This window comes from Symphodus melops (assembly GCF_947650265.1).
Source record: "Symphodus melops genome assembly, chromosome: 5".
Classification (NCBI taxonomy): domain Eukaryota; kingdom Metazoa; phylum Chordata; class Actinopteri; order Labriformes; family Labridae; genus Symphodus; species Symphodus melops.
The window spans coordinates 22,497,878-22,511,476 of record NC_136695.1 but is presented as its reverse complement, the minus strand read 5'-3'; the positions used below and the strand labels follow the sequence as shown (position 1 = coordinate 22,511,476).

Here is a 13,599-nt window from a genome sequence, read left to right as displayed (position 1 = left end):
TTCTCTGTCTTACCTGTCTGCCCTGGTCTCTGAAGAACTCGCCTGCGTTGTCGATGACTTGTTCGTCTGTGAGGTTGGAGTACGGCTGCTCCTGACAAACACTCAGCATCTCCCACAGAGTGACCCCGAACGCCCACACGTCACTTGCTGTGGTGAACTTTCCCTGTGAAACACAGAAACACAGAAATAAAAAAACTGTATTCATCGACACACTCCCCAAATTGTATGTAAGGGATTACATGTTTAAAGTACACCATTATTAATGACTGTTAACTTATGTTGCACTTAATCTTCTTTAAAACTCGTCAGTGACCTAAAAATATCTGAATTAGACTTCCTAACACGCTTTACAAGTTTTGGTTATTTTTAATTCAAAGTTCACTCATTTTCTTGAATACCTACAAACCCCTGGGTTAACGAGCTAAAATAAATTCAGATCAGTAAAAATATAGCATCCAAGATGACACGATCAAATGCAGACAGTCTTATGTCTGTGCTCTCACCATGAGTATACACTCCCAGGCCATCCAGCGTATTGGCAGCACAGCTCTACCTTGGATCCTGTAGTAATCGCCTGCATACAAGTTCCTGCTCATGCCAAAGTCAGCTATCTTGATGTGTCGCTCACCACCCGGATCGTCTCCGCTCTCACCCCTGTCACCCCCGACCAGACAGTTACGGGTCGCCAGATCCCGGTGCACAAAGTTCAGCGAGGAGAGGAACTTCATTCCTGATGCGATCTGGCTGGCCATGGAGATGAGGGCCGGATAACTGAGGCAGGAAGTTGACAAGTGGAGCAGATGGTTAATCAATCAATCTTGTTAAGAGAACGTTTCCTCATAGCTGTTACAGAGTTAGATTTTGATGTACCCGATGGTCGGCGTGTTGTGTGAAGGCCCCGTCTTGTCTAGAAGCACTCGGTGAGACAGATACTGGTTCAAATCTCCACACTCCATGTACTCAGTGACCATGCAGAGAGGATCACTGCTCACACACACTCCCAGTAGACGGATGATGTTCGGGTCCTTTAGGCGAGACAGAATCTTCACCTCTTTCAGGAAGTCGTTCCTATCAGGTCATTAAGGAATAGTGAAATGGTCAGAGAAAAAATACAAGAAAACTGTTAGATCTAGAGTAAATGTATAAAACAATGCATACCAAAATGTGTTTTTAAGTTCCTTCTTAATATATAATATTAGAATAATAATTTATGCCTTTTGGAGCTTTTTTTGATACCAATGAGTCAAGTGAGAACGTTGCTGATGCTCTGAGGAATCAATTCCCCAGTCTGAAACTCTGCTCGCCTTTCACCCCATGTTGTTTTGCAGGTCAATATGTTTGTGTTGCTCAGTCTCTAACCAACCTCCCAGCACTCCCAGCACTTCAGTTTAAACAAGCTGGGCTTTTCTTCCCAGAGCAAAATAGTGCAGAGCGAAAGCAAACAAGCAGGCGGTGAAAGGAGTCAAACATCCAGAGAACCACAAAGGCCCTGCTTTGATGTTTTTTTTTCCTGGAGAGCTAAATGGACTGATTCTGGGCTTAAATCCCTGCCGTGCTCCTGGACATTTTAAATAAGTGAGCTCATAGTAAATAACACAGACACTAAAACAAATGTGTTGTATTTTATTAAGGCTGGATGATTTCATTAATTGTGAAGTTTACATTCTGTTCTCTAGATGACCTGAGATGCTTTTTAAAAGCCAATACAAATTCCTACAGCAAAGCACTTAAGCTTAATTTTAAATTCACAAAAAAAAACAAAAAAAACATTTTCAATAAGAATTCCTGATACTGACTGACTTCTGACGTGTCTACCAAGCTTTCTTACTCCTGCGTCAGGCATGAACATCTTAAAGAACCCTGTGTCCTTAAATGTAAATGACCAGAGGGAGCGCTGTGGTTCCATGAGCACATTGGAGATAAGCTGTAACAGTGAAAAGAAAAACTGTGAACTACACTGAAGCCAGGCTCAGCTGTGGATGAAATTACAGACCTGGCATTCTTAGAGGCATCCGGGCGCAGTATCTTCACTGCCACCAGCAGAGGGCGACCTTTTCTAACATTGAAGGGGAACTCTAGGTTGGGAAGGTCCTGAGGGCTCTCGATTTCACACAGGTGCACCTAAAACCAAATAAATACAGATACCCGTATTATTAAATCAGACTTCAATGTGTATTTTCTGGGGGGCGTATAACTCACCTCTCCAAACTGTCCCTCTCCAAGTTTCTCCTTGAAGATGAGACATTGCCGTGGCAGCTCCGGCAGCGGAGTGGCATCAGCCCCAGGGCTCGAGGAGGCCAAGGCAGGCACGGCGTAGGTGTTGTTCCCACTGACACCCTGCAGGCTCACAATGTCCGCCTCAGCGTAGTGAGGAACGCTGGGAGGTAGCGGGGGAGACACAGGAGGAGACAGGGAGGGGTAGGGAGGGGAGCCCGGATAGGGAGGAGGCTCTTCTTGAGTTGGAGGGAAACCTTTCTCCATGTCCAAGTCCAAACCACAGGCTGCGCAGAGGAGAAGACAGACGGGGCGGATGAAATGAAGAGATAACTTTGAAGGACGCGAGTGATTATATACAGCTTTGTTTTGCTTTAAGGCAGCCTACGAGTGAATAAATCAGATGGTATCACATATTAAGATAAGTAATCTGACAACTTTTTTTAAAGGGACTGTTTGAATTTGGGGAAATTTCCTTTAACAAAGAAATCAAAAACTTCTTGTCCATCAGTCAAAATGTCTCGAGGTTCTTCACTGACAATGAAGGCTGAAAGTAAAGGATAAATATAAAATCTAGAGTCATAAAATAAAGGACAAAGTAATAAAACTTTATAAGATGAGGAGAAAGGCAAATGAGTAGTGAAGTGAATTTTTAGCTAAAGGTTAAAATTTGTCACAAGATTTATTATTCGTATCCATAATAGTCATTTATCATCGATCGTCTGAAAGGTTGGGGACAACTGAAAGACCTTGGCTACACACATATGCTGCGGATCTGCCTTGCAGTCATTTTTTTTGTGCTTAAATCCTGCCATTTGTTTGATCGTGATGCAGCCTATCAAACTGAGTTAATACAATGAGCAGAGTTTCATAATTTCTTGGAAATTGTAGTGGTCTAATCTGCTTTTGAACACAATTAGAATCTATTGTCGTACTTGCTGAAAGAAAACCTCTCAAAAGGTTTAATTTATATCAAGGTTAAATAACTTAATATTCATTACTATCAGCTTCCACGAGAGTCTGACAGCCCACATAAGTCAAAAAGTTGTGGGGAGAGTTGCTGTTGAATACTAAGTGTTATAGCTTTCTTACAATTATAATAACTGAGATAAGAAACTTTCTGCTCTGCTTCTGTGCGCTCACCGCCACAGCTCATGACATGAATACTGAGTTTTAAATTTTACTCTTCAGATTGATGCAGTTTAGAAAAATATGCAACACATGTCCACACCAAGCATGTACAGAACTCTTACCATACGTTTTAAAAAAAAAAAAAAAATTGTTTTTAAGAGACGCAGATATAGACACAGAAACGCTTGTTCACAGTTGTTATAACTTATGGGTCCAAAAGCAAGATGGCAACAGCCAAGAAGACAGCAATGGGTGAAGTCATGGTGGCAACATCCACTTCTTAAAAGAAAATTGATGGTCTTGATCATAGACTTAGGTGGGGTGATTGAATATCTTGTTTGCTGAAACATGCCTGTCTAGCTCATCATTTAACTGGAGTGTTCCAAAAAATGAAAACAAAACTAACAGTTTGTGAAGTTTTTTTTAAGTGAAGCCGAGCCTCCTGGCTAACAGCTAGCCTGTCAGTCAAATCAGCCAAACCACTAATTATGCCTATTTATGCAAAACTCCTAGCCTTAATATCAACAAAACAGTGAATTATACATAAAAATAAAAGATTTGACAAAGCTTTATAACATGTTAAATTAGTGTCTGCTTCTTTTTTCAACACTGGGGGTTGTTGCAATGGATCAACATATATTTCCATCAACAGAACCATGTTGCAAGTATGAGGACACAGAACTTTAAACTTGTACAATTCCCTAAATACCAAGCAATCCCTTCAAACAAAGTATGTCGAGCAGTAAGTGACAAATGATGTACTGTAAGTAAAAAGGTGGATGATAGTATTAGACACATGCAAAACAGATGAATCATGTTACGGCTCTTCTAATGATCAAACCCTGGACAGAAAGGTAAGCGAGGGAGGTCCTGGCCCGGTCTGAGGTCTCTTACCCTGAGGCACATTGAGGCTCTTTTCCTGAGCCTGTGAGGTGCCGGGGACTACCAGGGATCTTGCACCTTTTCTGTGATCTGACAGGAGCAGGTCATATGCTGGGTTGTTTTTTAACAGCAAGACTGCCACACACAAACACACACACAGGACGAGGCGGGATACACAAAGGAGTAATGATATGGATCATACAAGGGTTGCACAAGACACAAAAAATATACAAAGAAAAAAAAACACATCAATAACCGTTAGCATGTTAGCAAATCCATTATGATACATGGAAGGAGAAAGGTTGCAATGACACATGGCAAACGAAAGAGCAAAGCAAGAACAGGCATAGTTACACACAACTAAACATAACAAAAACGAATGGATAAAATAATGTTTCTGTAACACGTGTTATTTCAAACTCACAGGCACCTTATAAAAACGACATGCAGCCCCTCCTGTTGTGCAATGCAAGTGAAGGAATGCTTTTACTTTCTTTACTGCTTTTTTTCCCTCCTCTTTTCTTAGAACAATAGCTCTTTTGTGCCCCCTCTGAGCCGTGCATCTTTTTTTTGTCACAGTCTTCCTTGTGGGATGTTTGGTTTGATTTACTTTCGTTTGGTGTGGTGAAATATATTATTACACCACTGTTTGCTTGATACGCATGCCATACTGTTCTACTGCCGCTAGCTTATTGGTACTAATAACAAATGGAGGTTGCACAATCATGAAGACAGACATGAAGCCATCCATACAAACCACATACATGTCGGTATAAAATACAATACTGTACATGTGGAATGTTTCATTGTTTTTCATTATCCACTCTCTGCATGCCACTGTGTGTGGCTGACTATGCATCAATCTCTGCCAACGTGTATTTAACATGTGCCATGTTTCACTGCACACAAGCATGTTCTCTGTTATGCTATAAAACTACAGGAGATTGTTTTTACTTAACCCTTCAGCTAAAAGAGAAACTATGAAACCTATAATTTAATTTTGATGCAGTCAATCAGTGTGTGATTACATAAAGGTCCAACGGTTCCAAAAAGAGACTGTTTGGTGCCACCCTAATGTCTGTGCTCGATGACGGAGATACCTAATGAATGCTCGTCTCATCACAAAGTGTGCTTCCTTCATACTATCTCACCTACCTCAGTCAGAAGAGTTTGGGGACTTACAAAAGTACCAACACCTATTCTTACGGTCTGTTCCAAAGGTCAGAACTGAACTGTGAATTAAGGTGTGTAAGTTTGCAGCTCTGTACTTAATGAACTGGGTTCAGGCTGCTTTTAAAGGGATTGTTAATGACTTGGAGACGGGCTCCTCTGGCTGTAGATGTTCGGCCTAAGATATTTTTGATTGTGGTCCTCTTTGTTCCAAATATATTATATATGCTAAGCTTGTTTTGGTGGCTGCTCATTGTTTGTTAGAAACGTTGTTAACAATGCTGCTGCATGTCTCGGCTGGAAAGAGAAAGAAAAAAAAAAGAAAAAATTCTCCGGATTACATAAAGGTTAAAAAAGAAGAAGCTGGGCGTGTATGACTTACCTGTGCTGTCTCTCTGATCTCTTGGCCGTAGTAGAGCGCTCGGTTCTTGGTACTCCCCTTCTCCCTCTCTGTCATGGTCGCGGTCATCAGGGAATGTGTGGATGCGTTGGTAGCGGCTCGAGTAGCTGTGTGTGTTGTTGATGACGACGTTGTCTGATGGGACTGACAGGTGAACCCGCAGCTCATCACTGGAGAGACTTCCCTGAGCCTGGAAGGGCAGAGAATGAATCCAGGTTATACAAACTCAGTAGCCAGTTTTCTGGGTACAGCTGGGTCGAATCAGTGCAGTTTAAGAAAATATGTCGAGTTTAAGAAAACAAATTATTGAACTTATCAGATTAGTCTGATGTATTTCTATAATTGAGTACGTAGTTTGTAATATTAGGATCTGCAGCGTTCAATACATCATAACACAATTTAAAGGAGACACAAACTACCACTGAAAATCTTATAAAAAATATTTTCAACGTAGCTTAATTAGAGGATGCTTTATTACACTGCATTTGTGCAAACTAGGAAAACCTCATAAGCTGGCATCTGAGTTTAAATTCAGCAGCGATTTAAATCCCTTTAGCAGATGGGAATCGATCAGTGAAAATACCCTCTAATCTTTGAACAATTAGAAGTTAATGTAAAAGGATTCCCATCGAACAACCAGATGGAGATTAACAGCAATGCTGCCAAAAACTGGCAGGAGTTATCTCAGCCTGCTATCAATCATTTCAACTTGGTTAAAAGGACACTTCAGTCCAATACATCTTGTTCTTACTTTGTGTTATGCATATTTCAGGAAGTAATAAACCCCTGAAACAGAAAGTCGATATGTTCTCCAGAGAGACCATTGTTTTGGTGTAAGCAATGAGTTTTTTTTAATGAAACTAATCTGTAATGCTCGAGAAGAGCTACAGAATCCAAAGAACAAGCACAAGTACAAAGTACAAAATAAAGTTAAAACTAGATTCAACAGGCGGTGAAAAGAAAGATCTGAACTGACCCTTTAATGCTGCTAAAAGTTAACTTGAGAAACCTGCAGGTAAAGTTCATTTGCAGACAAACTGTACATAAAAAAAGACTGCCTCAAATCAAACATCATTGCATGTGACCTTCAACTTTGACTTACTTTGCCCAGTATCTTTTTCCAGTACTGCCTCCACAGAATGACAGCAATCACAGCCAGCAGCAGAAGAATGATGCCCACCAGGCAGCCAATCAAAATAGCTGTATGACTGTGGTCTTCCTGAAGTACAGGAAGTCCTGCCCTCGGAGTCATTGCAGCAAATTCAGGATCTAGAGGAGGTAAATTTGATGTTAGAATGTAAACATGTGGTTGTATGTGTGAAACCTGAGGTTATTGAAGGGTTTGGCGTTATGTGGGTGGATTCCTTTTTGTGTACGTGTGCGACCACAGTCTGGCATGATCTAACACACTGTTCAGTCTGAGCGCTTTGGCTCTTTCAGCGCAGTCACGCACACCAGCAACGTTTCATCAGGCTTATGAACACATCTGATGGGGATCGTCTGTTTGAGTATGTATCCAGTATGCCCACTCACACCACAGGGCTTCTCATAGCCCGCTGTCATGTGAACACAATGTGAACACTGTTATCTTCTCAGAAGCTTTGTAGTCAACTATTTATCCAAATTACAGATATTTTGACTCCTTTGAAGATTAAATGCAGCATGTTATTTGTCTGAGGGATGAAACCACGTTAGGTTTCCTCTGAATAGCTTGGTGTAAATTTTGCTCATAAACAAACTCTTCCAAAAACACTTTCACAGTGATGGTCTGGAACAAATAACTCAGTTAAAGAGATCAAAAACAGACACGCATACCACACATACATGATGCTTTTATGTGCATGTATGCCCTCACAGGAAAACCAAAGATTTACACAAGGCACTGTTAGAACAGAAAACATCCCCCTTTCTCTCGGTTCAACAACATGCACGTAATAAATAAACCCAAACAAAGCCGTCCAACCGCAGCCAGTAACAAGGACAAAGCGGCAAACAAGCCACCCTAAAACATTTCCAGCTTTTCAAAAGGCCTGTTATTGTCTAACACTGTATTTCAGAGACCCCCAAAACACCATGCAGCTTGTGAGACTGAAGGAGGAGAGTTGTTATTGTGCATATAAATAATGCACTACATCTCAGTTAGTGTTTTCCATACAGCTGTGTAACTTAGAACCCAGGGGACAGAGAACAGTGCCAAAGCCTGCCCCTGTAATCCCTCCTCCATTACACTTTATACTCAGCGGAGGGACAGTTTGAAGATACTGGAGGAGGGCCAGAGCAGATGTTACTAGCTCCTGCCCCTTGGTTACCTCCCTTCCTTTTTTTGTTGTTTTTTTTGCTCTCTCACCTGACAGCGTCCAGTTACCAGTGGTGTCCGTCATGAAAAGGATGGTGGTGGTGTTGGGGGGTTCTGGGGGAGCGAGGGATGGACAAAGAGGGAATGTGTGAGAAGAGAAGTGGTGAAGAAGACGGTGATGAGAGGAAATCATGGACGGCTGTTATCCATATTTAGAAGAATCCCATAGAGTTCACACCAAGAATTTGTAAATTTAGGTAGCTCTTGCCTGCTTTTTATGGACAATTAAATCTGTAACAGAAACATTCAGTGACTTTCAATTCAGGAAAAGTTGGTGTAACGCCAAAGGATTTCAGCGCTGATGATAAAGATAGACAGATATGGGCCTCCTTTGGCACTGCCTGTCTTTGGCTATGCTTTAGACACACGGCTTAGACACACTGCCGACATGCTCACACTCATCACAACTGGAGAGAAGAGACGGAGGTGCTGCAGGAGAGATCAGGGGGATTAGAAGAGAGAGCAGGAGGAGATGGAGATGAAGCAGTATGGTAGGTGATGAAAGAGGGAGGTGATGAACTCAGAAAGGATGTTTGATGGAAAGAAAGACAGTGAAGGTTGAGTAGCACAGAGGACTCACCAGATGGGCTGGCGGTGGTGTTGGAGGAGCTGCGACCTGATGTGGAAGAGGAGGAGGAGGTGTGGCTGAGAAGAGGAGGAGAGGTGGTGGTAGGAATCTTTGGTAGATTAGGAGGAAATGAACCCTTTCCTGTGGCATCTTCCTCAAACGGTTCTGGATCAGGAGAAGAAGAAAAAAAGAATTAAAATGAATCATGTTTGATATGTTGAGAGGGTTTCTACATGGCAGCTCACATCGTCTGCTTGTCCTCGGCTGTTGGGAAACAGCAGGTTGTGTTTCCAGAGAAACAATATTCGACCCTGGTGATTATGTTAATAATGCTGTTTTTGAGTGGGAACTCATCCATTCCTTGTTGACTAATCTGACTGATTGTGTAATTACAAATGGTTACTGTTAAGTGGCCAACTAGCCTTTGCTCTTAAGGTTTAAACTTGAGCTGATTTTTTTCTTATGAAAAGCTCATCAACCAGGGCTACAGCCTAGTCGGTGCAGAAGTTGCAAAAATACAAACAACCGCGTTCTGTTAGCAGACGTAAGGTTAGGAGTTTTTCATTTGGTCAGATCGGCTCATATTAAAACATTTGGCTACAAGATTTGTTGGTGTAGGCTCCAATTTGCAGCCAATGACTGGACCTTGAAGCAGGAAGGAATCTGGCAGGAGTCCAGCAGTGACCACAAAACACCAGACGACTCGAGACATTTCAGTCTCCAAAGTCTGATGAGATTATCGAGCACTTCACTGATAGGACACCTGACAGGAGGGGACAGTTTAATTAGTCAAAGCAGTCTCAGGTGGAGAGCAGCAGAGGAGCCCCATATCTGAATTTCTGTCAGATAGGCCTAAACCCTTCAAGGAAGATCTTGACAGCTTGTCTTTTTGATGCATGGGTGGTTCAATGAAAAAAGTGTAGAGTGATGCTGATCAACGTTTAAGAATATGAATAAGAAGACTACTAAGAACAGCTAATGCAACATCTACACTCACAGTAGGTCTGCTTATTTCTAAAATGCTTAGTTGAACTTTTCGGTTTCTTTCTCTTCTTGTGTTTTCTCCACACAGTGTTTTTTGGGCACAACAGCATAATTTTTCTGCTGAGTCCCCACCAGACATGGAAAATGGTCCTTAACTGAAAAAATGCTGATACCTTCAACCATATAACAGCAAACAGCCAAGGCAAAAATGTTACTCTGATAATGTCACAGTGAAGGTAAAAAAACAACTCATTAGATTTACGGTCTCTTATTTCTTTACTTTTAGCATTTAAAGAGCACTGATCAGACTTTCACAACCACAGTACGAAACGTCACTGCTGTTTAATGTATCTATTGTTTTGAAAGTGCCAAATCTCTCCTGGATTGTGCCAGACTTAGTTACAAGGATACGTTTGACGTGAGTGCAAAGCCATAATGGAAGTAATGTAATAATGGAAATACTATACAAAAAAAACACATACGACTTTAACCCTTCTTTTTCCTACCAGAGAGGAAGGATATTTCGCTGATGAGCAGCCACTGATCAGCAAAGAAGAATTTGCAGCGCAGGATCTGAGCAGGCTGAGCCCCCAGCGGGAGGGAGATGGGTCGTGAAGAGGGGTCCTTAAGGTCCTCGAGGGGCACAGGCAGGGTGAGGGCAGGAGAAGACCAAGGCTGGAGGATGCTTGGTTTAAAAAGACACTCGACCTTGCTGAAGACTCGCACGCCTTGGGTATGGCGGTTGTTACTGTGCACCTAGAGGAAGAAGTAAAATGTATAAGAAGACAATCCTTTAACGTACCCGCACCTCTAAATTAGCTTGAAAGGTGTGCAAACATCTTGAAAAACTCAGAGAAAGTTGGGCCATTTATTATTCATGGAGAGGCTGGAGGTTCAATTAACACAAAGTTAATGAGACATTCTCATCCTGTTCAACCCGTAATGGCTTTGGCTCAAGTTAGAGCTGAGCAGGACTGCAATTATAGACGATCAGAACAAAGAAGAGAGAAAAAAAAAAGGATTAAACATGGATGACAGAAAACTGAAGAAGGTGAGCAGACTTATATATCTTTCCCATCTTTACAAACAAGAAAAGGCAGAAGAGAAGGGTATCCATAAAAGTTGAGCTAATATACGAGGTGTCATTGTTGCTGGATGGAGGAAGACAGAGGGCTTTTAAATGAGAGTGATAGAGGTCAAATCTATACTGTAGATGTGAGAGATAGAAAGTTAAAGAGGAGAGTGGAGGGGTGGAGTGAGGGCTGTTCTTACAGGTCAGCTATTAACCTCACACTTACTGCGAGGCCAGCTGCTCTGATCTAATCCATATGTTAATAAAACACACGTGAGGCGCAGCGGGAACAGCTGCACCAGATGCTGGGTTGACGTGGAACTGATTAGATCTTGAAGGGGACAAAATGAGAAGAGGGGGGTGTGTACTGTAGCTTGGTGGAAGTGTTGGGGGTAATATAGCACTTTATGACAGACAGCTCCAAGGATCTGCACAAAGCTTAGTTTGAGACAACAACACTGCATTCATTTTGTGCCTTGTTTTCTCATTATTCTAACCTACACAATGAGCTCCCCATGACTTACTTTGCATCGTCTTCAATGTGAGCTTGCAAATAAAAGTTGGACATGAAGTCTGATCAGATGATATCTCCAGTCTTTGACAGAGGAAGTTCAGGTTATGAATGACACAAAAGTCAAAGGGCACATTTCCCTTTGGGGAGTGATTAGGTGTAGGTTAAGGAACTACAGAGTCGAGTCAAGCCAAAATTAGGTTCAGGTTCCTGCTCGTTATTTGTTTGACCTGTGTCTGACATATCCGCTCCGCCAGACTAACATAACAGCATATGTCAGCTGAGGTTAGTGTGGGAAAACCTCTTGGGAAAAGACAGGAAACACAGGAGAAATCTAGGAAAAACACTAGGGATACCGCTGGGAAAACTTTAAAAAGTTAACTGATAAACACAAGAATAATCCTGAATATGTGAGGGGAAAGAGGGCAAAGAGAATATGCTGATCTGCTTGGATCTCAGTCAAAACCAAAACCTCAACTTACGTATCAGTTTTTAACAGTGACTGGGGATTCAGGCTGTTAAATATGCACATGTATAGGGTGAATCCCACCCAAACCGACATTCCTCTCTCCACGTCCAAAGAGACAACACAGTTATAACTCAAACTGGCTTGCTTCACATTCTCATCCACTCTTGTTGCTCCACAGACTAACCCCAAAAGCCACACAGACGCACAAACAGACTGTGATGAAACTCAGTGGCACCCAGAAGGCGTGCTCGAATGCACTGTCTGATGGTTAACAATGGCACTTTAAAACTAATTAAATGGCTGAAGAGCTATTCCGGACAAAATGCTTGTTTCTGACTAACAAAGTTATTGTTGTTTAAAAGAAGCGAACGCATAACCCTACAGTTAGAGTTTCTTTTCGAGGTCGAGCTTCAGCAAATGCAAAAAAAACAAATGAAAAGAAAAGAACAGCCGGCCTAATGTCTTGACATTATCACAATGACATCCTTGTCTTGTACAAATGGGATCATTAATTACCTATATCAATGAATTTATCAACAAATTCTTCTTCGTCTGCAGACTTGTCTTCACATACAAAAAAGCTACATCACCCTTCTACTTCTTAAAAATTCTTATATATATATATATATATACACACACATTTTTAAATCAGTGTTTCGCTCATTTGGAAGACAGGGACATGAGCTGTAATCACTGCCCTTGGCCAGAATTAAATCAGAGACATTTATAATTAACCACAAAGACATTTTTCTTAAACTGCACTGCTGACCTGCTTGACCCTCTGACACATGAACACAATACAGACAATTACTGCTGCCTGATCATAAATGAGATACCGAATGGATAAAACTTGATCTTCTGAAGATTTTTTCTAATCTATGATTTGCAGTGCCTCATAATTTGCATCAGAGCAGCTCTTACACAGATGGTCCCCCTGTAGACACTGAGCAGGAACTGCAGCTTTTAGCCCCGATGACAGCTCTGATTTACAGGCTGCCCCGTGCTGCCTGAGATACCAGCAGATAACAATGTCCTGTGTAACCCTCTCATATTCTGCTTCACACAACAACACCGTTTTACAAACACAACTTTCTCTGCCAACCTGCATTTTGTGGAAGACCCGCGGCTTCTCAAAGTGGAACTCAATATCCACGCTGCCTTGCCCGAGGGCTTCCCGGCTCCAGCCCAGGTAGTCGTACCCAGGCCACACCCTCAGCTCCTTGGTTTGTATGAAGTCGTCTCCTCCCAGGACGCCGTCACAGAGCTGACCCAGGCCACCAAACTGCATCCTGCACACAAACACACAACAGGGTTTTTAAATGTAGCTCAGTGCAGAAATAATGATGAATGCTGTAAGTCACTTTCTATTTATGAATACTGGTGCTGGCATGCAGGGATGCATAAATAAGCATATATATATATATATAGGCCTATCTGTATAAGTACATATATTCTCACTCACTGTTACTACACATCAGTTTTCCTATTCATCTCTCTCTTAGAAACGCACAACTGAACTGAAAACACACAACGCGGTTTTCAAACCCAAACTGAGGACCTCACTCTCTCTCTCACACACACACACACACATCTGCTACAATACGTCTGGATTACATCAAAAGTGTTAGCTCAACCACTACAAAAACATCTCAGCTCCATTAACCACACAGCACATGCAAGTGTGGACCTTTTGCAACCCTCCCAATTCCTCCTTTGCGCCCTGCCAAAACATTTTAGTCAGGAAACATGCCTCAAATCCCTGAGCAACTTAAGAAAAACAAAGTTGTTCCCTTTCGATTAGGTGGACACCAGAATACACTTTCAACAAAGGTTGTGGCTTAG

General features: G+C 41.9%; 1 protein-coding gene across 2 annotated transcripts in view; it reads right to left on the bottom strand.

Annotated features, from left to right (window-relative positions):
* Nucleotides 1-13,599, bottom strand: part of ddr1 (discoidin domain receptor tyrosine kinase 1) — a 39,201-nt gene that overhangs the window by 2,132 nt on the left and 23,470 nt on the right. The window contains exons 8-19 of one of the 2 annotated variants that reach the window (XM_079344112.1): nt 12,860-13,046; nt 10,212-10,461; nt 8,734-8,886; nt 8,145-8,207; nt 6,900-7,066; nt 5,780-5,987; nt 4,240-4,362; nt 2,200-2,501; nt 1,994-2,121; nt 871-1,068; nt 504-771; nt 14-163 (exon numbers count right to left, since the gene is read on the bottom strand). In XM_079344112.1, the coding sequence (XP_079200238.1) occupies nt 14-163; nt 504-771; nt 871-1,068; nt 1,994-2,121; nt 2,200-2,501; nt 4,240-4,362; nt 5,780-5,987; nt 6,900-7,066; nt 8,145-8,207; nt 8,734-8,886; nt 10,212-10,461; nt 12,860-13,046 (2,197 nt within the window). The remainder of the gene's footprint in view (nt 1-13; nt 164-503; nt 772-870; nt 1,069-1,993; nt 2,122-2,199; nt 2,502-4,239; nt 4,363-5,779; nt 5,988-6,899; nt 7,067-8,144; nt 8,208-8,733; nt 8,887-10,211; nt 10,462-12,859; nt 13,047-13,599) is intronic. The other variant, XM_079344113.1, reaches the window with a different exon arrangement.